Source organism: Gobio gobio (assembly GCF_949357685.1).
Source record: "Gobio gobio genome assembly, chromosome: 22".
Lineage (NCBI taxonomy): Eukaryota > Metazoa > Chordata > Actinopteri > Cypriniformes > Gobionidae > Gobio > Gobio gobio.
In genome coordinates this window covers 18641055-18664410 of record NC_137118.1, presented here as the reverse complement: position 1 = coordinate 18664410, position 23356 = coordinate 18641055, and the positions used below count along the sequence as shown (strand labels likewise).

The 23356-nt window shown below is 38.5% G+C and overlaps 1 protein-coding gene across 1 annotated transcript; it reads left to right on the top strand.

Moving 5' to 3' along the window:
- Positions 1 to 8094: 8094 nt before the first annotated feature.
- LOC307118308 (chondroitin sulfate proteoglycan 4) lies at positions 8095 to 22561 on the top strand. The gene is given in 11 exon segments (XM_079803888.1): positions 8095 to 8338; positions 9723 to 9886; positions 11316 to 14834; positions 14924 to 15431; positions 15434 to 15507; positions 15509 to 15724; positions 16103 to 16301; positions 16403 to 16534; positions 17041 to 17216; positions 17815 to 17992; positions 18084 to 22561. Coding segments are annotated over 11 exon segments (7347 nt in total). The 5' UTR covers positions 8095 to 8253; the 3' UTR covers positions 20180 to 22561.
- Positions 22562 to 23356: the final 795 nt, after the last annotated feature.

The window sequence follows — 23356 nt, the reverse complement described above, 5'->3', positions numbered from 1 at the left end:
GGGATTAAAACTTGTAATCCTCCACTAGCTTCTGTTGGGGGAGACTCACCTTGTGGGCGGGTATGGGGGCTTTCATTAATCTTCTTTACATCAGATCCCTTTAGTATCTGCACAGAGATCAGCTTTTCCCTTCTCAGTCACAGACATATCCTTTCTACTCACAGACGACAAAAGAAAAACACAAAAACAGCCCATTCATGGGGGATTTGTTTGATATTCCACACCACTAAATATCCAATCTCTCAGCTAATGTAGCTATCTTGATTAAATAGGAGTTGCCGTAAATTTGCGCTTATAGCATATACATCAACTTCTAAAAATCATGATGCTTCAATACTTTTTTTCTGTTGCCCTCTTTCACAAGTGCCTCTCTCTCTTCATATGTGTATAAGTTTGTCTTAAAGCCACTGTTTCATGGATGCACAATGCAGTTCTTCATCCTCAGCAGTGTTTGAGGGACACCAGCTGTTCCTCCCCTCCATCAAGCATCTAGATTCAAAAGATCAGATGTCAGAGGAATTCCCCTGCGCTCTGAGGCCTCTGTCTAATAGTGTAGAGCCCTCGTCTGCAGTGTCTTGCAGGCATGCAGATCCACATTGATTAAATTTGAATGCAATATCAGTCAGATTGTGTTTACATTGTTTGTGTTTATACACATACCATTGCTAGATGCTTTAGGGCAGCGGTTCTCATTAATGGGAAGCTCTGTTCTGATTGGGTTGCAGACAGCAAGTCTGCAATGCTAAATACATTTCAGGAGCATTTATGAAGCCATTTTCTAACCATATAAACCCAGCATGCTGAACAATAAAATACTTAAAATGTATTATTTTACTTACCAAATATATATGTATATAAGTAAAATAATAATACATTTTAAGTATTTTATTGTTCAGTATGCGGGGTTTGGGGTCAATGCTAGGGATGCACCGAAATTTCGGCCGCCAAAAATTATCGGCTTTTGGCCGAAAGAAAAAAAGGCAGAAAATATGCCGCCCGCCCCGGGCACATTATAGACAAAAAGTATTCATTTATTAAAAAAAAATAAAAAATGGCTTCCCTTGCAACAAGGACAAACATATTTAGCATTTTATTCTGTGAATTATTGGATGCCAAGAGCACAAAACCATTGAAATTCAAGAAATACTCAAATCAACAAGCCTGTTTAGTTTTTCAAAAGAATATAAAGGGATTTGAGCACAGCAGAGCAAACCATAAAAAACAACAAATCACACCTGCTGTTGGATTAAAATAAATAATTAAAAACTATTCAGTCAGTCACAAAAATGTTATAAGGTGTTTGTTGTAATATTAAGACATTTTCATGTTTAATAACACCACGGTATTAGGGCATCCAAATATTAAGTGACAAATGTCCTCTTTAAATGTACATCAAAGAGAACATATCAGTATTAGCAGGAGCATTTGCTGTCTGGTTTCAATTGTTTTGCCATTGCACAGTCCCAGACTTTTTCCAGAGTCCTGCTGTCTACGTACACTCCGGATAAAGCCTGTCTCATGGCAGTCAGAGCCTGAAAAAAGTGGATTGTTATGCAATCTGGTGTCAGCCTACACCATGATCCACGAATGAAGTATGCATGTAGCCCAGTTACTCGGTCCAACGCTGGCTTTTTCCATCCGCTACATATTGGAATAATTAGGAGTTTTTGGAGGGCCGACACTGATCTGTCAAATCAAAACTTGTGGGTTTTGGAGCAGTCTTAGGGATACTGCATATTTGATCATCGCTGAAAAAGCTTTTTGGGAAGAAAAATGTGCATTGAACTACTTAATATAATGTACTCTTCCTTCTCGTTATGCAACCATTTCAGGCTCAATAATGTGTTTGAAACAAATATTTAGATCTCATTACATTAAAGGCGTCAGGAGTTTCTTGAGGTTCACTTATAATGTTAATGCATTTTTTTACACACACACACACACACACACACACACACACACACACACACACACACACACACACACACACACACACACACACACACACACACACACACACACACACACACACACACGCACACACACACACACGCACGCACGCACGCACGCACGCACACACACACACACACACATTTATACATACCGATCAGGCATAACGTTATGCCATAACATTGTGTTGGTTCCCCTTTTGAACCGGCAAATTGCGATGCAGTGTGTATTCTGACACCTTTCTATCAGAACCAGCATTGACTTCTTGAGCAATTTGAGCTACAGTAGCTCGTCTGTTTGATTGGATCACACGGGCCAGCCTTCGCTCCCCACATGCATCAATGAGTCTTGGCCGCCCATGACCCTGTCGCCGGTTCACCACTATTGCTTACTTGGACCACTTTTGATAGATACTGAGCACTGCAGACTGGGAACACCCCACAAAAGCTGCAGTTTTGCAGATGCTCTGACCCAGTCGTCTAGCCATCAATTTGGCCCTTGTCAAACTCGGTCAAATCCTTACGCTCGCCCATTTTTCCTGCTTCTAACACATCAACTTTGACAAAATGTTCACTTGCTGCCTAATATATCTCGCCAACTAACAGGTGCTGTGATGAAGAGATAATCAGTGTTATTCACTTTACACATATGTAGCTCTATGAAATCCTTTACTTTCAGTTTGCGATGCAGCTGCCGTCAGATCCAATACAGCTGGCTGCTTAATCATTCAACAAAACATTCTTTGTGAACTCTCTATTACATTGTGCCTCGTTTGCAAAAAATGCTCTGAACAAACATAATCCTTGAGCCCAATCTCACGAAAATGGTATAAATAATACGAGTGTGCAATGTCGTGGAATGTATACGCCAAAATTAGTTTTGGCGTGCATATGATAAGCAGTTTTTTGATTAAGTGCGTAGCATATGCACACGAAAAATGCGTAGCATATGCACGCCAAAACTCCTTTTGGCATATACATTCCACGACATTGCACACTCATACTATTGATACGCATTGAATCCTTCGACATGATCCACCATACACTTCTTTCCGATGCTCGGATCCTTCTGAAGTCTGTACAGAGATGCAAACAAGCTGTTTAAAGCATCAAAGCAAACTTTCTTTCAATCGCTGAACTTGCGTCTGTATTAGAGCCCTGCACGGGCCTCAAATCTAGGCCCTAGCCCGGCCCTGGCCCAAGACGCTGAGGCCCTAGCCCGGCCCTGGCCCAAGACGCTGAGGCCCTAGCCCGGCCCGTGTCCCAGAGCTTATCAAAATTCTCGGCCTGAGTCCGACTGGAGCCTGTGTTTTAATCTTTTTTATCCTCCCTATTACACATTGTTGCAGCCATTAAAATAGTTCGGTTTTGTTTTTAATGTCAAATTAGTTATATTTTGTTTTGCTTCTTTATTAAGTTAATTTAGAAAAAAGTTTGAAGCATTTTTTTGTTTGTTAAATTCAAGTTATTGTTTTTTAAAGAGACGACCAAGCGGCCAGCGGCCGACAGTGAGTTAACCACGTTTGATCAATTTAGCCTCTCAAATCAACACTTGACTTGACTTGCTGATAATAAAATCTCTAGATATAAAACACTTAAAGCATCACAATGTTAATATAAACGTTTAGCCTACTATCACCACCACAGTAAAAAAGGCATTTTTGACAAGCTAAGGCAGGCTGATGCTGCTCGCAAACGAAACGGGCTACACAATCTAAACAAATAAAAATAAAATAATAACATGCAGGTTGTCTTACCTTACACCTCTCCGCAAAATGAATATAAATCCGATCTTCAATTCCCACACTATATGCACATTTAACGGAGTTTACACCAACAGATCAAAGACGCAATATGAGAACGAGCGACCTAAGCACTGGTAAGAGGATTTAGTTTCATTAGTTTTAATGAAGATGATTGTGTTTTTGAGCATCTAAGACTTAGCCTATTTTCAGTTTCACTTGCGGCAGTTTGCGTGTTGGCTTGCTTTACTCATTTGCGGCAATGCGTGTTGCATAGCGCCGTACTCTAAACACTGTGCGAGCCAGTCTTGACAGTCGCGGTATCATGGTGTTTCCACCAGCTCAGCACATCTCATTGTTTCTTTTAATTAATTAATGTCTAATATATAAAACGAAGGAGAAGACTAAAAAAAGGCCCGAAGCCCGGCCCGCGTTTGAGGTATGACATGAAAATTGGCCCGAAGCCCTGCCCTAGGGGCGTAAAAAAGTTGGGGCCCGTCGCGCTCGGGCAGAAATGCAGGGCTCTAGTCTGTAAACTGTATCCAGTGTAGACAGCATCAGTGATTTATAATGGGTTCTATTTGCTTTTGACACAACACTCACATCCGGTGTAGGCAAGTGTCAGCTGTTAAGCGACTGAATGCCAGTGGGCGGAGCCTATGGTGCGATGATTTAATACAGATGTGCATTCAGTTTCTGAACCATTCGTGGATGTCTTGCTCTGGAGGGAGTCATGAAAATATATTTTTGTGACGTCATAGATGCCTCGATATCAAAACAAGTCATTTTTGGAGCTTGATTACATAAATGTTTTTTTTTTTTTAACAATAAGGATGTTTTAAGCTATGAAACTTGCAGGATGTTTTAATGGTACAAAGACCTCTTATACTTCAAAATATCAAGGCGAATTTGATTTCTCATGTCATGACCCCTTTGACTAATCTCATAGTTAGTTAAAAACTTCTGTAGCAGTTGAGAACACTGAACACATATTAACATTAGTCAAAATGATCCATATGTTTTTTTTTCTCCTGACGTAGCAGCTGTTCTCCACCCACCACAGACAAATTAATGGCAGTGAACACATCGCCCAGAACACACTGCTCTATATCACAGGATACAGGCCTGGCTTGTGTTCGTTTTGAACAACTACGCACAGTCAAAATAAGTGAATCAGTCAACAGTTTCTCCAAACTGCCCCAGTGCTGACCTAGCTATGTTTTCTTCCCCTTCATTTGGATCCCAGCCACATCACTGGCGCTCAAAAACAACAGGTTTTTAAAGCTTTGGCAATAACAAACATGTTTCCCTGTACACTATTTATAAGAGTGTTAAGATGATTCAGTAGTGCAACAGATTTTTTTTTTTACTTTTATCTTTTAAAGATCAAGGCAGAACCCAGTCATATTAAAAGACAGTGGGGAACAGGGAAAATAGAGAGCTATTATTGGTTATTAGAAGTGTAAGGCCACAGTTGGATGTGAGTCAGAAATCAACCACAGCGATTAGGAGGAAATATGCCCTAGATTGTTAAAATGTGGGAGAAAAATGTTCCCTTAATAAATTCATCCTTTTTTAATGTGTTATCTAACATTTGCTTTTCTTGGCATATCTGCATATGGTTGGTTCATTATGGGTTTATTTCCAGCTACACAATCTGTATTCACTGTCTGTAGTCTTATGAAAATGAAACTGTAATGGTATCAGATGGTAATATCATGGTACTTTCATATAAACCAAGCTACTGAGTGATGCAATATTCATATACTGTGGAATTATTAAGAAGTACATAAGGAACAGCATCACAGCTAAATTCTTAGAACACGTTTTCAACATTTTACACATGGAAATGTTGTGATAACATTTGATCCTGTATTTAACCCTTTCATGCATGAATTATGACGACTTCAGTCAGGATTCTTTTCCTATGTGCTTTTAAGACTCGCATGATCTGAAGATCTGAACTTTTTTTTTTTACATTACGTAATCATGTAATCAGATTACTTTTTATATTATGAGTAAAGCAACGCATTACAAGGAACATGCATTACGTTATCAGATTACATTTTGATGTTACGAGTGAAGCAAAGCATTACAAGGAACATGCATTACGTTGTCCCCTTTATTTTTTATATTATGAGTAAAGCAACGCATTACAAGGAACATGCGTTACATAATCAGATTACTTTTTGATGTTATGAGTAAAGCAACGCATACAAATAACATGTGTTACGTAATCAGATTACTTTTTGATGTTACGAGTAAAGCAACGCATTACAAGTAACGTGCATTACATAATTAGATTACTTTTTTATTACAAGTAACCTGTTTTTACGAGTAAAGCAACACAATTGCACGTAATGTTACGTTATATGATTACTTTTTTGATGTTACGAGTAAAGCAATGCATTACAAATAACATGCATTACGTTATCATATTACTTTTTTATGTTATGAGTAAAGCAACGCATAAAAATAACATGCATTATCATATTACTTTTTGATGTTATGAGTAAAGCAACGCATACAAATAACATGCATTACGTTATCATATTACTTTTTGATGTTATGAGTAAAGCAACGCATACAAATAACATGCATTATCATATTACTTTTTGATGTTATGAGTAAAGCAACGCATACAAATAACATGCATTATCATATTACTTTTTGATGTTATGAGTAAAGCAACGCATACAAATAACATGCATTACGTTATCATATTACTTTTTGATGTTATGAGTCAAGCAACGCATACAAATAACATGCATTACGTTATCATATTACTTTTTGATGTTATGAGTCAAGCAACGCATACAAATAACATGCATTATGTTATCAGATTACTTTTTGATGTTATGAGTAAAGCAACGCATACAAATAACATGCATTACGTTATCATATTACTTTTTGATGTTTTGAGTAAAGCAAAGCATACAAATAACATGCATTATGTTATCAGATTACTTTTTGATGTTACAAGTAAAGCCACGCATTACAATTAACGTGCATTACATAATCAGATTACTTTTTTATTACAAGTAACATGTTTTTACGAATATAGCAACACAATTGCACGTAATGTTACGTTATATGCTTACTTTTTTTGATGTTACGAGTAAAGCAATGCATTACAAGTAACATGCATTATGATTACGTTATCATTACTTTTTTGATATTGCAAGTAAAGCAATTCATTACAAGTAATTACGTAATCAGATTACTTTTTTATGTTACTAGTAAAGTAACATTACAAGTAATATGAATAACGAAATCAGATTACTTTTTTATGTTACGAGTAAAGTAACATTACAAGTAATATGAATTACGTTATCAGATTACTTTTTTGATGTTACGATTAAAGCAATGCATTACAATTAACATGCATTACGTTATCAGATTATCTTTTTGATATTGTAAGTAAAGCAACTCATTACAACTCATTGAACAATGATATGACTCACATGTTACTTGATGTTACAAAAAAAAATTTTTACCTGCAAGAGTGGAAGGAATGGTAGCTATATTTCTTGCCACTGTAGAGGTTGATGTGAAACTGTGCAATCAAAACCCATGCATGCGTAAGAAATGGCTAAAGGTTAAAACTAAAATAAAAATGTATTGGTAAAAGTCAATTCCAGGGGCAAATACAAATACAAATTAAAACATTATTTTCCCACACTGGTCTGAACATAAAACAGGCCTGAGAAAAAAATATATTGAATAATCCTGTGAAAGGAGATTATAATCTATAACTTTAGATAGGCAGCAATAGGGGAAAATCATTGATTTCAAAAGAAAACAGTGGAAATATTAATGCTTTGTTCATTATTAACTCCACAAAGACACATGCTGAAGCTATGTTTAGCCAACTCTCATCATGATAAAACAGAAGGGATGTTTGGATACTGTAGTTATGTTGAATGATTGCTCCCTCTAGTGGTCACTGTCAAAATTATTAGACTATTTTATAGTTTTGCATAGTGCTAAACTAAAATCAAACACACCAAACGCATATGTTGAATTGATTTTGTACTAAACTTATACGTCATCTATAACCTATAGGCTAACAAGAATCCTATTAATTCTTGTAGACATTTATAAAGGTATGATTATAAATGCTAATGTTTATAAATGTATGCTTTAATTATGACAAATTAAAATAAACAATAAACCATACTAAAAACGAAAATTGGCTTTACATGATTATGATTTTTCACTGTATCACTCGAGCTATCCTTAACAGATCAATAGCCTAAAGCAAAAACAAACCAGAACAGATTTTGCAGTTTAAAGATTTCCTCAGTGTAATTTGTATGAGGCGACCGGGCAATTTCTGAGACATTTCCCTCGTAATTTGTGGTTCGAGCTCTATGGGCACTCGTAAGCTACTGTATGAATATGCATAAAGGGAGGAGTAACACGCTCGTGACGTTGTTTAGTGGACAGACTAGCAGGTACAGTGATTTAAAGTTAACCATGATTTAAGGTCGCACAATGGGCGCATTTTGGGCAGTATTAAATCAATAAGACATCATATTTGACCTGAAGTGCTACGAAACATGTGGATTCACATTGCCTTTGAGCAGAAGTTTTTGTGGCGCGTTTTTGTGCTGCTCTCTTTGACTGGTGGACAAGCTTTCGGAGGTGAGTGTCAGCAAACCCTGAACAATTTATATATAATATATTATAATATAATATAATATAATATAGGTAATTTTCTCTAAAACAACACTGTCGAATATAATTTTGTTGTGAATTTTCAGTAGTTCATACATTTGTATTTTTATCTCAGTAGTTTCAATGACTAAATTCTGTTCAGATGAAACGATTTTTATTAGCAAACTACAGAAGATGTAAATAATCAGTTATAAACGGTACGTTTGGAGGTAGTGACATGTAAGCACTAAGCAGTAATTAATTAATACCTCACTGTACAAAGTCACTTCTGCACATGTCTGAAATGGGATTAGATATAATCCGATCTGTCCAATTTAATTTTGTTTACCTAACGTTATAGCGTGAATGGAAGCGACCTCTCCCAGTCCAAAGCCAAAACAAAAAAACAAGATATGAAAGATGTTTTCAAGTGTTTAAAAAAATTATACTCATATTCATGACTTCTTAAATTATTTTATGGGTGTATTTCTTCTCTATTGAATATTTCATAGTTATGTAACAAGCACAACTTTTCTGTGATGTTACTTTTCCCCCGAAGCGTTACGATGGATGCCGACTCTTTTTCTAAAATAGGTGTTTATTGTTTGCTGCTGTTGTGTGTTTCATGACTAATTTATACAGTTACTTGGACATACTTTTGCAATCTGTCCCTCACAGGTGGAAAAATCAAATAATTACGAATAATTCCCTGCACCTACTAATATGGTTAGCATTTTGAAAAGCATATTCACCCCCGGTCACTGTGCTCATTGACTCCTATTGACTACTCTGACACAGTGCTCTAGAAATTAAGCGGTACTACTGTGCTCTTAAAGGGCATTAAGCACATTCAAATGCATTAATTGAATTCTGATAACGCATTAGAGGGCTGCAGACATAGTAGCACTTAGTGTAAACTGCTTTAGGCACAGAGCAGCAGCTGTCACAGAGCTGTTCAGGCTGATAAAATAATTACAATTTACAAAGGACAGAAGCAGTGTCTAACTCAGATACATACAGTATGTAGGAATAATTCACACACATGTGAGGACAGACAAAAGTGGATGGAATTAGAGGGAAGAAAATTTGTGATAATTTATGTTAATGTATCTCTCAAAAACCAAGATGTTTCACACTGAAAGCAAGATGTTTCACATTGAAAGTTACAAACCATTTGTATTTTCCTGTTTTCGGAACATCTTACCCTCTGGCATTTTGATTTAAGGAATGTGACCTTTGCCCTTACTGTTGTAAAGTGCAAAATGTGCAAAATGTGTAATGTTTATGTATGTGCTGTATTAAGCATATTTTAAAACACACAAATAACTTTTTTATATAATCCGTGGTGATGCAAGTTCAAATTACTTTTCAGCTTCTTTCTATGGAGATGGTTTTGTGCATTTGAAAACAGTTGAGTTGTCCACTCAGACATCTTTCCATGTACGGTTCCGAACCTCTGGATCCAGTGGCCTGCTCTTTTTGGCAGCTGGAGAGACGGACTTCCTCTGGGTGGGGCTGCATTCTGGCAGAGTACAGGTGATTAATTAAATGTATCAAATTCATGTCACTGAAAAGAGGTCACTTTATATACAACACTATGGGCCCTATCATACACCCGGCTCAATGCGACGGTAGGCGCAATGCAAGTGTTTTTTGCTAGTTTCAGCCCGACTCAGTTATCGTTTTCACGTCCAGCACCACAATGTTTAAATAGCAAATGCACTTGCGCCCATCTGTTTGCCCAGGGGGGTGCTGGTCTGAAAACGAGGTGTTCAGGCGCATTGTTGGTGCGTTGCTATTTTGAGGCAACTGAAATCGACTGCACCATTGACCAACAAAAACCTGGTCTAAAGTCAGTAGCGCAGTATTTTTTGTGTTATTTAAAAGGCACATTAGCTGCACACAATTTTTTTTACATATTACAAATAATAGGATTCAGTCTTTCCGCTCGCAAATTCCGCCGTGTAAATAGCGAATCAGCTATCGTGCAAGCGCAACTGGCTTTTAAAGGGAATGGGAGATGAGTTAGTTGGTTGGTTGGTTTATTGCACGTTACGACCAAAACACACCCATGACTCAATAAGAGACTAGGTACAACCCTTTTGGACCATGCGCCTGCCGTCTGGCGTGCCGACCATTTTTTCCATCGTTAAACTAGCAAAAGTGCACCTCCACCACGCGCTTCAGACCATGCACTCAGATCATTATAATAGGGCCCGAAATATCTACTTTATTGTAACCTATAATTTGATGGATTGTTACTCTTAATTGCATATTAATACCCTTACGTTACTCATATGCATTTGCTAGAATAGAGTTTAACTCATGTAGATTCATGTGAAAAACAATGTTTTATCGTAAAAAGGCAGTACAATCATTATCTGAGATCATTGCAGTTTTTAATTGCTGTAAAAGATAGTGAAATATTGCGATCAGTTTAAATAAATCAGCTAAACTATGTTAGTATCCTTCTAAATGAGCTTAAACTTACACCCATCCTTGGCAGTTACATTTATCAGAGTTGTAAAAAAGTACTGCTTAACACCAGATATTTTTTGCTCACAGGCAAAAACAAAAGGCAAGTGATTTCTTGTTGCTTCAAGACAGTAAAGTCTGTTCACCTCCACTTGCATCACTGTGCTGACAAGTCTTTTCATGCTGAGGAATACTGACATGGTGACTCTGTTACCTGCAGTTAATGCAATATGTGTTTCTTAGCGATATGTACAGTAATTGTTTGAAACAAGTGTATATAAACCTCAGGAACAACTCTCTGGACAGGAGAGAAAATTACTGTTATCGTTCCAGTTTAATCCAGCTTGGCAAACCTTGTGAGGAGCTGCATCATTTCTGTCAGTGAAACGTAACCCAGTGATAGGACAGTGGAGAACCCAGCATTCTGGGTAAAAAAATGACCCAGCAAATTAATACATTACTGTTAAGATCTTCTCTCCATCTCTGTCAGGTGCGGATTGAACTTGGATCTGGGGAACGGACTGTTCGTTCGGAGAAGGGTATCCCCTTGAATGATCTGACATGGCATACAGTAGAACTTCAACATGATAATGACAACATCACGTTGACTGTGGACAAAAACTCTGTAACAACTGTAAAGATGCCAGGACCTGACCTTGAACTGGAAGTCCAAGATGGACTTTTTGTTGGTGGTGTTGGGGATCTGGAAAAACCCTACCTCTCAGCAGATAAAACATCTTTTGGCTTTCGGGGATGTGTGGATGAGGTTCTGTTCAATGAGCATAACCTTCTATCCTCCCTTAGGCCTTACTCTGGATACAAAATGATTCATGAAGTGTCACTTGGTTGCAGCCCACAGTTTTCAGCATCTGTCAACAATTCAATAAGTTTTTTCAGCTCCAAAGCATACATGTCGCTGCCAGCATGGGACGTACCCCAAGAGGGTGTATTTGAATGTGAACTGCATACAGTAAATTCAGAGGGGATCCTTTTATACAGCTCTGCAGGCCAAAGTGACTATATTGCCCTGGAGATCCAAAGGGGTCACCTTGTTGCTATCCTTAAAATAGGTGCAACTAAGACAGTATTGCGTTCCTTGATGGTCATCAATGATGGGGCATGGCACATTTTGCGGCTCTATTTGTCTCCTTTGAATCTTCAGTTTACTCTTGGTTTGGAGATGCACAATTCTAGCTTTGGGATAAATGCCAGTGCGCTACAGTTTACTGGGCCTTTGTACCTAGGTGGGGTGGATTTCAGTACTTACACAGAAGTCCGCAAGAATGGCTTGCTCTCTATGGTAGGCAAGCGAATAGGAGGAGGGTCGTTTAAAGGCTGTCTTCGAAATATCAGAGTTAATTACCAAAGGATGGGCCTTCCAAAGGCGTTGGTCACCAAGGATATTTCTGTTGGTTGTGAATCAGACAAACAGCTTCGACCCAGTACCACAAGTCCATCAATTATTTCTATGGATTATGAAAATTTGACAGATGTTCTACCTGAGCTGGACAAGAAAAACGCCCTTTTACTTGAGGATTTGGAGGTTCTTGAAGGCGGACAGGCACCACTTGAGGCTAAACACATAAAAATTAACCTAGAGTTCCGTAAGCTTGGGATCCGACATTCGCAGGTTATGTTTCGCATTGAAGAGCAGCCGGTCCATGGGCAACTCCGACTGGATGTTGACCCTGATCTGGGAGAGAACACCTTCAGTATGCTGGATCTCTGGCATCGAAGGGTCATGTATGTCCATGGAGGATCTGAGGACCTACATGATTTTTTCATGTTTTCTATCTTCACCAACAGCAAAAAGGAAATACCTAGCTATCTCAGAGGGAACCGTCTGCACAGATTTAACATCAGTATCACACCTGTCAATGATGCTCCTGAGCTTAGCCTCCCTGAGGGAAGTCTCTTCATTCTGCTGGAGCACTCGAGACGTCGTATGAGCACAGATGTCCTCAGGGCCATCGACCCTGACACTAACTCCACAGACCTGATGTTCACAGTGCTTGGAAACTTGAATGCTGACTCAGGTTTTCTTGAAATAGAAAAACACCCAGGCCGAGCAGTGACCTCATTTTCCCAAAGCGATCTAGAGCAGGGTAAAGTGAGTTATGTCCACAAAGGTATCAAGAACTCCAGAATGGCTGTTAGGGTGAGTGATGGGGACAAGGTAAGCAACACTGTGGTATTCAGGATCATCGCTGTTCCCCTAGAACACAAGATTGCCAACAACACCGGAGTAGAGGTAACCCAAGGCGAAGCAACCTTTATTAGTAACAAACATCTTGCTGTGCAAGTGAATGTCCCTAAACAAGCAGTGGACATTCGCTATGACGTCACAGTGCCACCAATCTATGGTGAGCTGCAAAGGCTGCATTCAAGTGGGCAGTGGAAGCAAACAGGTACATTTACGCAGAAACTTCTGGAAAAGGAGCGCATTCGATATCTCAGCACTTTCCATGGTACGCAGCAAAGTAATGTCACTGACAGTTTAAAATGCAAAATCACAGTCGGTTCGGGTATTACAGATGAGTTGTTGTTTTTGATTAGAGTACGCTGGATACGTTACAGAATCACCAGAAATAAGATAGAGATAGATGGTGAACACAAAGTCACATTGACACCTCAAGAATTCCATGTTATCACCAAGGGTGCAAGACTTTCGGAAAAAGACCTTCACATTCGTTTGTTGACATTACCAAGGAGAGGACATCTTCTTCTCGATAATAAGATTTTAAAAAAGAACTCTACCTTTAGCCAAGATTACATTAGTAATCGCAAGTTGCAATATGAGCTCTTAGAAAAGCCAAAGGATGATACAAGGGACATGTTTCACTTTCAAGTATTCTCGAAATTTGCCATGTCAGGGATTCATGAGTTCAGAATCAGTATCAAAGCAGATATTCATTATATAATTTTAGAAAATCATGGACTTTCTCTTTTGGAAGGGGAGAGCAAGGTCATTACTAAGACAATGCTTTTCTCAGAGACACCCAGTTCCAGAGCGGTACACTACACTGTCACCAGCAGCCCTAAACATGGGATATTGAAGAAAATAAACCTTTCTAATTCCTCTTCCAGCAATGACAGCATAATAGAGTTCACCAATGAGGACATTTTGGAGGAACGCATCTTGTATGTCCATGATGATAGTGAAACCACACATGATGCATTTACATTCCTGGCCTCTTTTGGCTCTCTGAAAAATAAAACCCCAGGCACGGAGGGCACATTTGATATTTCCATCCAGTTGGTTAATGATGAGAAACCCGTCCGCGTTGTGGATAAAGTTTTCCATGTGGTGCGTGACAGCCAGCGGTTGCTTACACTAGAAGACTTGTGCTACCATGATGCTGACAAAGACTTTGATGACAAAGATCTGCTTTATACCAGACGAAAGATCCCCATGGGTGAGCTAGTCCTGGCAAATGACACCACACACAAGCTTTATCAATTCCATCAGAAGGACTTAGAAGAGAAGCAAGTGCTTTTCATTCACAAAGGAGTGAGTTTTGGTCGCTTTGTCCTCTTCATATCAGATGGCAAGCACTACACATCAACAGTACTTGAAGTGTCGGCCCAGGATCCATATGTTAAGGTGGCCAACAACACAGGTATTTTGGTCCAGAAAGGACAGACAGCCATTTTAAGAGTTGCTAATTTCAGTATCTCCACTAATATGGATATCAGGCATGATGAAGAAGTGGTCTTTGATGTTTTTCTACCACCAAGCCATGGGACTCTTCAATGCAATGGTATTAAGGCAAATACTTTCACACAACATGACCTGAAGATGGGTCATGTAATGTATCATCATGATGACAGCGAAACACTGGAGGACTTTTTTAACTTCACCAGTAAGGTGAAAAGCCTGCATCTGGATGTGAGTGTGGCAGTTAGTGTGTACCTTGAGAGTCATCAGCAACCTCCAAGAGTCATTCACAATAACCCAATCTTGGTGGAGGAAGTAAAACCTGTCAAAATCAACAAGGAAGTTCTCCAGGTTAGTTTTGCTTTATTAAAATAATTTTCAGATAACTTGGTTATGAAATGCAGACTATCTATTTGATATGCTCACATGGTCTGTTTCAGGTTATTCATGAGGATAAAAAACCTTATGAGATTGTATATACTGTAAAGGTGGCACCCGCTCATGGTTTTCTGCGGATATCTATGGTAGAAGAACATCATTACCATGGCAGTCAGGAGAATCCCATCCAAAGCTTTTCACAGGAAGATATCAATAAAGGGCATATTCAGTATGTTCAAACAGAGCATGGATATGTTAATGACTCGTTCTCACTTGATGTAACCAGTGGCGTTCTGACAATCTATAATCTTGTAGTCATTGTGGATATTATCCCCTTGCACATTCCCCTAGAGGTGTCCAATATGACCCTATTAGAGGGTTCTTCTAAAGCTCTCACTCAGGACATAATCAAAGTTGTCAACCAACACTTTTATGGACTCCAAATCTTCTATCTTGTTATTGAGGGGCCTCATCATGGCCGGATTGAACACTCAAGGATCCCTGGTGTTCCCATTCCTTCTTTCACAAGGGCTCAAGTAAGTTCTTTTCACTCTCTTCACTTGTTTATTTTGCTTCTCTGTGCACTTCAGCAATGTTTGAGGAAATGTATTTTTCAAATGTACATGTACATGTACTAATAATAAATGTTTTTAAAGAAGAGCGTTGTATACTTTTTTTTGCCACAGGCTGAACAGGGGTTCATATTCTATGTCCATGATGGAAGTGAGACCATGGCTGACAATTTTACAGTCGTGGCCAATGATACAGATATCCGGAAGCAAAGTTTGCCTTTTGTGATTTATGTCAATGTAACTCCCATAAATGATGAACCTCCAATTGTAACTGTCAACAGGATCCTCAAGGTGAGTTTTCCCCCCTGAATCTTATGTATTCTACACTACAAAGATACCATCTCTTCTATGTATACAGTATTTTTTTTACTTAAATAGTTTACTTAGTTTAATTAAATTATATAAAACCAAAATAAAATGCACACACAAAGTAAAACATGAAATTAAGCTGGGTGATTTCATCTCCTTCCCACAGACCCAACAATCTTTTTCCATTTCCATCATGGAAAGATTATTTTAAAGAACAGATGCCCACTTTCACCAGCAGGAGGCTCAATAAACACATTCTAAAATGGCTTCTGCTGTAAAAATACAGTTTCTAGTGAATAATGTTAAACCTCACTTGACAAAACATGACCAAAACTGACAGCATCATGTTTCTCTTATTAGGTGTGGGAAGGTTCTGTGACAGAGATAACTACTGAAGACCTCAGTGCTGAGGATCCAGATTCTCCTCCTGAGAGCCAAGAATTCATCATCACTCCACCAAGTAATGGGCATCTAGCCCTGAAGAGCGCCCCCTCCAGGCCTGTTCTGAACTTTACCCAAGAGCATATTAATCATGGCCAGCTGGTGTTTGTACATAGTGGTTAGTTTACATTTTAATATGCCTTTCAGAATTGCCCATAAGATTTGATCAGCCATTTTACTTGATCTCTCAGTAGGTTTGTTTTATTTATGTTTCGAAAGGTGCCTTGTCAGGAGGATTTCACTTTCAAGTCAATGATGGATTGAACTTTGCTCCAAGGCAAATCTTCAGTGTCACAGCCCAATCTCTGGTCATCGGCTTAGAGAAAAATCAAGAACTCAAAGTTTTCCCAGGTTCGATTTTATTGTGCTTTAAAGAAACCATTTTCAGCATTTCTTCTTTCTTTAACTCTAACTCAAGTGCCATTTCATACTAGTGCAAATTGTGGTTACACTTTTTAGTAGGAAGAGTTAGTAGCCTTTCGCATGAAGAGATATGCAGACCTCAGCAGCTGACAGGTGGCCAGTTGCATAAACTGCTAGTCTTAAAAGTTTTTTTTTTACATTTATTTTTTTTATTCAAGACTTGTCATAACTTTTTAAAGTCAGTTACATAAAATGGTAGCTTGTCTAATGGTAACATTATTGTCATAATGGTCTAATTTGAATTGGTAAAATTAAGAATAACCTCTTGTCTAACTGCTAGACTAGTTCTTAAGACAGTCCTAAGTGGCTAAGTTTATGCAACTGACCACAGTCTGGTCTGGGTTTTAGGAAGTGAAGCTCAGACTACCCTATTCACTAAAACAGTAATGGTGCCATATGATGACTAGGATTTATTCCCTGTATCTTTTCCACAGGTTATTCAAAGTTAATTTCTGAAGATGAGCTGCTGATAGTCACAAATGACTATGATGATATTTATGGGAATCGCACTATCACCTACACCGTGACCTCACCTCCAAAATTAGGCAGCCTAATGTGGAAACAAGCAGAAAATTCCACACAAGAAATCTCCTCCTTCACTCAAAACATGGTATTTATAAAATGCTTCTAAGTTTAGTTCAAATGTGTGCTTCTTTTGGGTCAGGATAGGTGCATCGCTAAGACAAAAACAAGCTTTTTGTCATTTTTCAGCTAGTGTATTCTGCTAAGGTTTTACATTTCAAGGTTCAGCAAATGCTGTACTACAGATGCCATCCTGCATATGTTTTGAATATATGTATGGTTTCAAGCATGCTTTTTGTCAAAATAAAAATTCATGCAACATTATTTGAGCATAGTATAAAGTTGCTCTAACAAAAATTGTATTGTGGTATTGCAACATGGGCAAACAACTAAAGCAAGTCTACACATGACTTCCTTGTGTCATTGTCATGACGTCACCACCAGCCCATTATGTGCAGCCACACTTTTTTGGCATGTTTGTGTGGGCTGTAAGAAATGTAGAAGCTAATTTCATTCTCTTGCATGTTAGCCGAGCTGACCATATTAGGGAAATTCTAAACATTCATTTAAAATATGGCTCTTCAATATAATTAGCTTATCTATGTGATAAATATTTGAAATGCAATATTAAATAGCATTATGTGATCATTCTAACTTATAAATAAGCTTAACCTCTATTATTTTAGGTGAAAGAACGTGCTGTGCTGTATGCACAGACTAAACCTGTTGACTGGACCGCTACAGATTCCTTCACCTTCACTGCATCATGCCCCCCAGCATCCCTCCATGCTCACACCTTTAATATCCACATCTCTTATGAAAATATTGGCCCGGAGCATAGGAGTGCTCTCTGTACAAATACTGGTAATGCTTTCTGACTTCTCATGATGTTTATTTTATAAATTGGACACAATTCATATATTATCTTTACACTAACTTCATATTCATTATTCAGGGGTTGTTGTCGCCGAGGGTAGTAGTGTTCTACTAGACAAATCAAAATTGGATGCCTCCAACCTTTTGGGAAAGTTAGATGAAGCGGAACGTCATTTCTATGAGGTCTGGTACGAAATCACCTCTCCACCCCTCCACGGTACAATTGTTGTAGGTGAAAAGAACCTGACACATGAAAGACCAAAGTTCTCCCAATTCAACCTCCACAAGCATGGAATAATTTATGTACATGATGACTCTGAGACAACTCACGATAACTTCACTTTTGACGTGTGGCTAAACCCCAAAGGAAAGCTTGCTCAACGACCCCAGAATGCAGACTATATAGTTTCAGAAATATTTAATATAACTGTGACCCCTGTTAATGACCGGCCTCCTGTGCTCAAGACGGGATCCCCTAGACTCAAAGTGGTCAAAGGGGACACTGTGACCTTGGACACTAAGAACCTTTATGTGGAGGACCAAGACACTCCACCTGAGGAGCTTTATTATACGGTAATCAGCAAGCCCAAAAATGGCTTCCTTGCTTTGGAGGGTCAACTCAACAAGTCTGCTATCACTTTCACCCAGGCTGACGTAAACCAAGGAAGGGTGCACTTTGTACAAAAGGGGGAACCCTCATCAGGGGTCATCTACTTCAGTATAACTGATGGATTCCACAGACCACTCTACAAGCTCTTTAGCGTAGAGGTAGAGAATATCACCATCAGTGTGGTCAACAACACCGGACTGACTCTGTTGCAAGGTCAGACCACAGTGATTCTGACATTCGAACATCTGGCTGCAGTGACCAATGAGAAAGATGCATCCATTAAGTATATAGTTACAGGCCCACCAAATCATGGGAGTGTCATGGTTATGGAAGAGCCAGTCACACACTTTAATCAAGAGGACCTGCACACTGGCAGATTATTTTATAACATGACTGACCTGTCGTCTTTTCAAGACAGCTTTGAGTTCACAGTCTTCACATCTGAGAGTAACCTGACCAACCAGGTGGTAAACATCACAGTCAGGCCACTGATCCACCTTGGAGAGCATGTTAGGATCCCAGATGGTATCCCAGTGAAGCTAAGAAAGGACGTCCTTGATGCAACAGAATTGGCCTCCCTTAGTGCTAGCGATCCCATCTTCGAAATCATTGAGCCGCCGAAACATGGTAAGCTAGTCAAAGTGACATTTGACCTTGGAGGAGCCTCTCACTCGGTGAAGTCTTTCACATTCAGGGATGTGGAACAGGGCAGAGTTGCTATAGAGGAAAACATCAATTTCCAAACCATTTATGGCAACACAACAGTGGCCAGGTACAATGTCACAGCAGTCCATCCACTTAATGACTCATTTGTTTTCCTTTTGAAGGCAGCCAATGTTCAGCCTGCAATGGGTGAATTTGTGTATTTAGTATTACCTTATGACCCCATTACAGGGAAGCATATACTTTTAGAGCCGACCAAGTTGCCGACTTTCAACAGAACAACAAATGCTATGTCACCCATGTACCCTCCATCTCACTTAGATCCAACAACAAGACCACACAGGACTCCTTCAAAGCTGAAACCCCGAAACCGCTGGGGGAACCACACACGAAGCAGATCAACTGTTCCTCATGTGACCCGTACCACGATGGGCAAGTTGGACCCCTCCCCAAAAAATACTTTAGTCAGGATGGAGTCTTTACCAAGACCTGCATCTGATCCCCTGCTCATCATCTTGCCACTTCTGGCCTGCCTCCTCCTGATTGTCATTCTTGTGGTTCTCATTCTTGTCTTCCGGCATCGCAGGGAAAAGCGGGCCCACCCGGCAATGAGACAAGATCTGACTGGGCACCCTGGTGAAGATATTTTAGAGGCCAGAGGCCCATATCTGGGTCAGCCTGAGAGAAGTCTCACTGTTCCTTCGGTTATAGTAACCCCACTCTCTCCAAGCTGCCCTGACAGCCCTGTTTTAGAGGAAGTACATGATGCAGCCTTGGTGCCAGCGATTGAAAGAGCTGTGTCTCCATTTCTTCTTTGCACATGGAGTCCACTTGACCCTCATTCTGCCCAGCAGTGCTCACCAGCAACACCACCCCTTAAACACAACCAGTACTGGGTTTGATTCAACTCCTTTTATCACATCCAGATGTTGCTTGAACCAATTTTGTGAACTATCGTTGTGCATGACCATCATTAGAGCCAACTCTTAGCGTTACTGGCAGAAGAAAGTATGTTTGTAAGTTTCATACCATACACTGAGAAGCTTAAATATCTACTCATACTATTGTCGGCATTTGAAGGTCTCTTGGCCTAGTATCAAGGGAAAGATCACCAAATAACTGTAATTTTAACATTTTTGATGTTAGTCCAATTTTTGTCCTGCCACAGCTTAGATCCGTTTTTGTAGTTTTGTTACTTGCAAAACAAAGATGGGCACTAAATTTGTTCTTACAGAGTCAGAATATTTTGTTATAGTTTCCATTATACGCTGTCAGAAAGAAATGTGCAAAAAGTGTACCTTTAACTTGTCACTGGGGCAAAACCTTTAAAGGTTCACTTTTGTACCTTCTCTAACACTATTAGCACCTTGTACTTGGTTTTATTCAATACTGACATTGGTAACTAGTCTACTTAGGCCTTTATGTAGTAACAATAGAGGCTTTTTTATAGGAACTCAGTTATAGGAACTAGCCATCAGGACTGACCCCGAGAACTAAATGTTCCCCTAGGGCCATTTTCCTGGTTGCATTCACACCGCTAGCAGGAACTCTGAAGTGACGTAAGCTAGCCATCATTTAAGTGTAGATGGAGGATGCCGTGATCAGAGCTATGTTTTGTTGTGGGTTTCGTGATAATGGAAAAGGAATTTAGATGTATAAGCATTCCGAGTTCCTGCACTGCGAACACGACAAAAAGCAGTTACTTCCGTTAATAGTTATAGGAACTATGAAAACGTTCCTCCGGTGCAAAAGCCCCTAATATTTTATTGTTTAAGTCACTTAACACATTATTGTTATTACATTTAGGCCTACAGGTAAGTAGAATAGGGAACGTACATTTTTGTTAACAGTAATAAAGTGCTTACAAATCATTTTCAAATTATTATAGTTAATTCATTGTTTATATATTATAGTCTCTACATTAATAGCCTATATACAAATAGTAAGTTCTTCATTCATTGTCACTGTAATTAACAAAATTATTATTGTTTAAAGGTACACTGTAACTAATATTTTTCAAAATTAATCAAATTTCGATACGTCATCAATCCTTTATTCAAAACGTTTTTGTCTTACCCTGATTCACTATAGTAAGCCTATAATATTTATATTTTAGACCTGACAGACTGATTTTCGCAGGAAATTGCGTACATACATCACTCGCCTGTGCGCGTTTAGTCATATCTTTAAACAAATGCTGAACAGAGGAGAGTTTACTGGCACAAAGCGAACTTTACAGAGATGGTAATAAAGAAGAATCAACATTGGCTTGGCCTTTCAGAGATGGCAAGAACTGAGGGATTTAAAATGTAAAATCAACGTGGAGATGGAGTTTTTATTATTCAACAGGTGAGTTGTTATTACTCATCAGATAAATTGCCACATTTAGGCACCATATAAAGCATTATCTATTGTGAAGGCTAATTTCATTATGGTTGTTGTAGCGCTGCGCTGGGATTTATTTTCAAGGAAATACTATGTCTAATAATAATGGATAAAGCTACAGTAACGTCTTCAGCTAGTCAGCTTGAGATCTCATAAGTCTAGTAGTAAATGTTTTTGAGCAGTAGGATCAACATATTCATACGCAGTCACACAGAGCCAAAGCAAACTCTTTACATCTGAGCCAATTAAACAAAAATGAATTTGTTAATTACAGTGACTGAATGAAGAGCTCACTATGTGTATGTAGGCTATTAATATATTAAAAATGAATAGACTAAAAATATATAAACTAAGAATTAACTATAAACTAATACTTTATTACTGTATATTTATTATAAAGTGTTACCAATTTTTTATTACAAAGTGCAAGATATAGAATAACAACTACAATAACCAAACTTTTGTGTATTTTTCCTCACGTCCTTTCTAAATGGATTTCTATAGCATTATGCTGTACCTTAATGCCTTACGTTTATTTATACTTGCTGTCGACAAAGTCTGTCAGAATGGCATGAAATTGAGGAGAGAACTGAAACTACTCAAAGGTACATTTTAAAGAAGTGTCTAAATTTAAAATATTAAGCTGACCACAAAAAACAATCCACCCTCAGATATTGCACAACAAATTTTACATTCCTAATTGTATGATACATCTCTTGTATGATGTCTTGTAATGCCTAGAACTTACTATGGGCTTCAGGTTGATGAATGTTTATGTATGCGTGTATTTATGTCTGTGTGACAGAGAGAAAGTATCTCTGAGGTAGATACACTAATGTAAAAATTATTGTTCTTATTGTATAAATGTGTACTCTAATAAAATCATTGCTTTTTTTATAATCCTTTGGACAGTTTGTAACAATGGAATGTTTATGATTCATGGTTGCACTTTATTTTATAGTGTAGTACTTACCTAAGAAAGTACTGGGTAATAAAAAGTAATTACATGGGTTAAGGTTAGGTTTAGGGGTAGGTTCAGGGTTAGTACCTAGTTATTACCCAGTTATTGCAATTACTATAATAAGTGCATGTACACGGGGAGCAGGACTGTGCAATAAAATGCTACCTGATTCATATTTAATACATATTAGTGTAGTGATACACTGCATTACATTACTCAATTTCTTTATTGCTCCAATTAATTAGAAAACAAATGCTGAATAAAAACACAAATGAGCAGTGTAGTCTTTCCTTTTCTCCTTAAGTGTTGTTTTATGCACAATATATGTGGGCTTGTTAGTGATCTGGGTGTGGAAATAAATTCTTCATGATTAAGTATGTGAAAAAAGAAGCAGGCAGTGTGTGGAAAGAGAAGCCTAACTTTAGCTCTTATAAATAATTCAAATGCAGTGAGAGATTGACTGCTTCGTACAGCTCTGTTTTTTCCCTCCTAGTAGGCACAGAAACTAATAGTGGTACGATCTTCTTCAAGAGGTCATTTGATTGGAGCTGTGAGGACTAAGCGTGCTAAACTTGCTTGAAGGTTGTTTATTTTACCACTTTCTTTCTTTTTCAGTGGTTCTAAAACTTTTTTTTTAGGGGATGGACCATTATAAGAGTAAAACTAAAATTGGGGAACACCTAATAATCCAAATCTAATGTGGAGGTCTCCTTGGTTATCTTTTTAACCCATT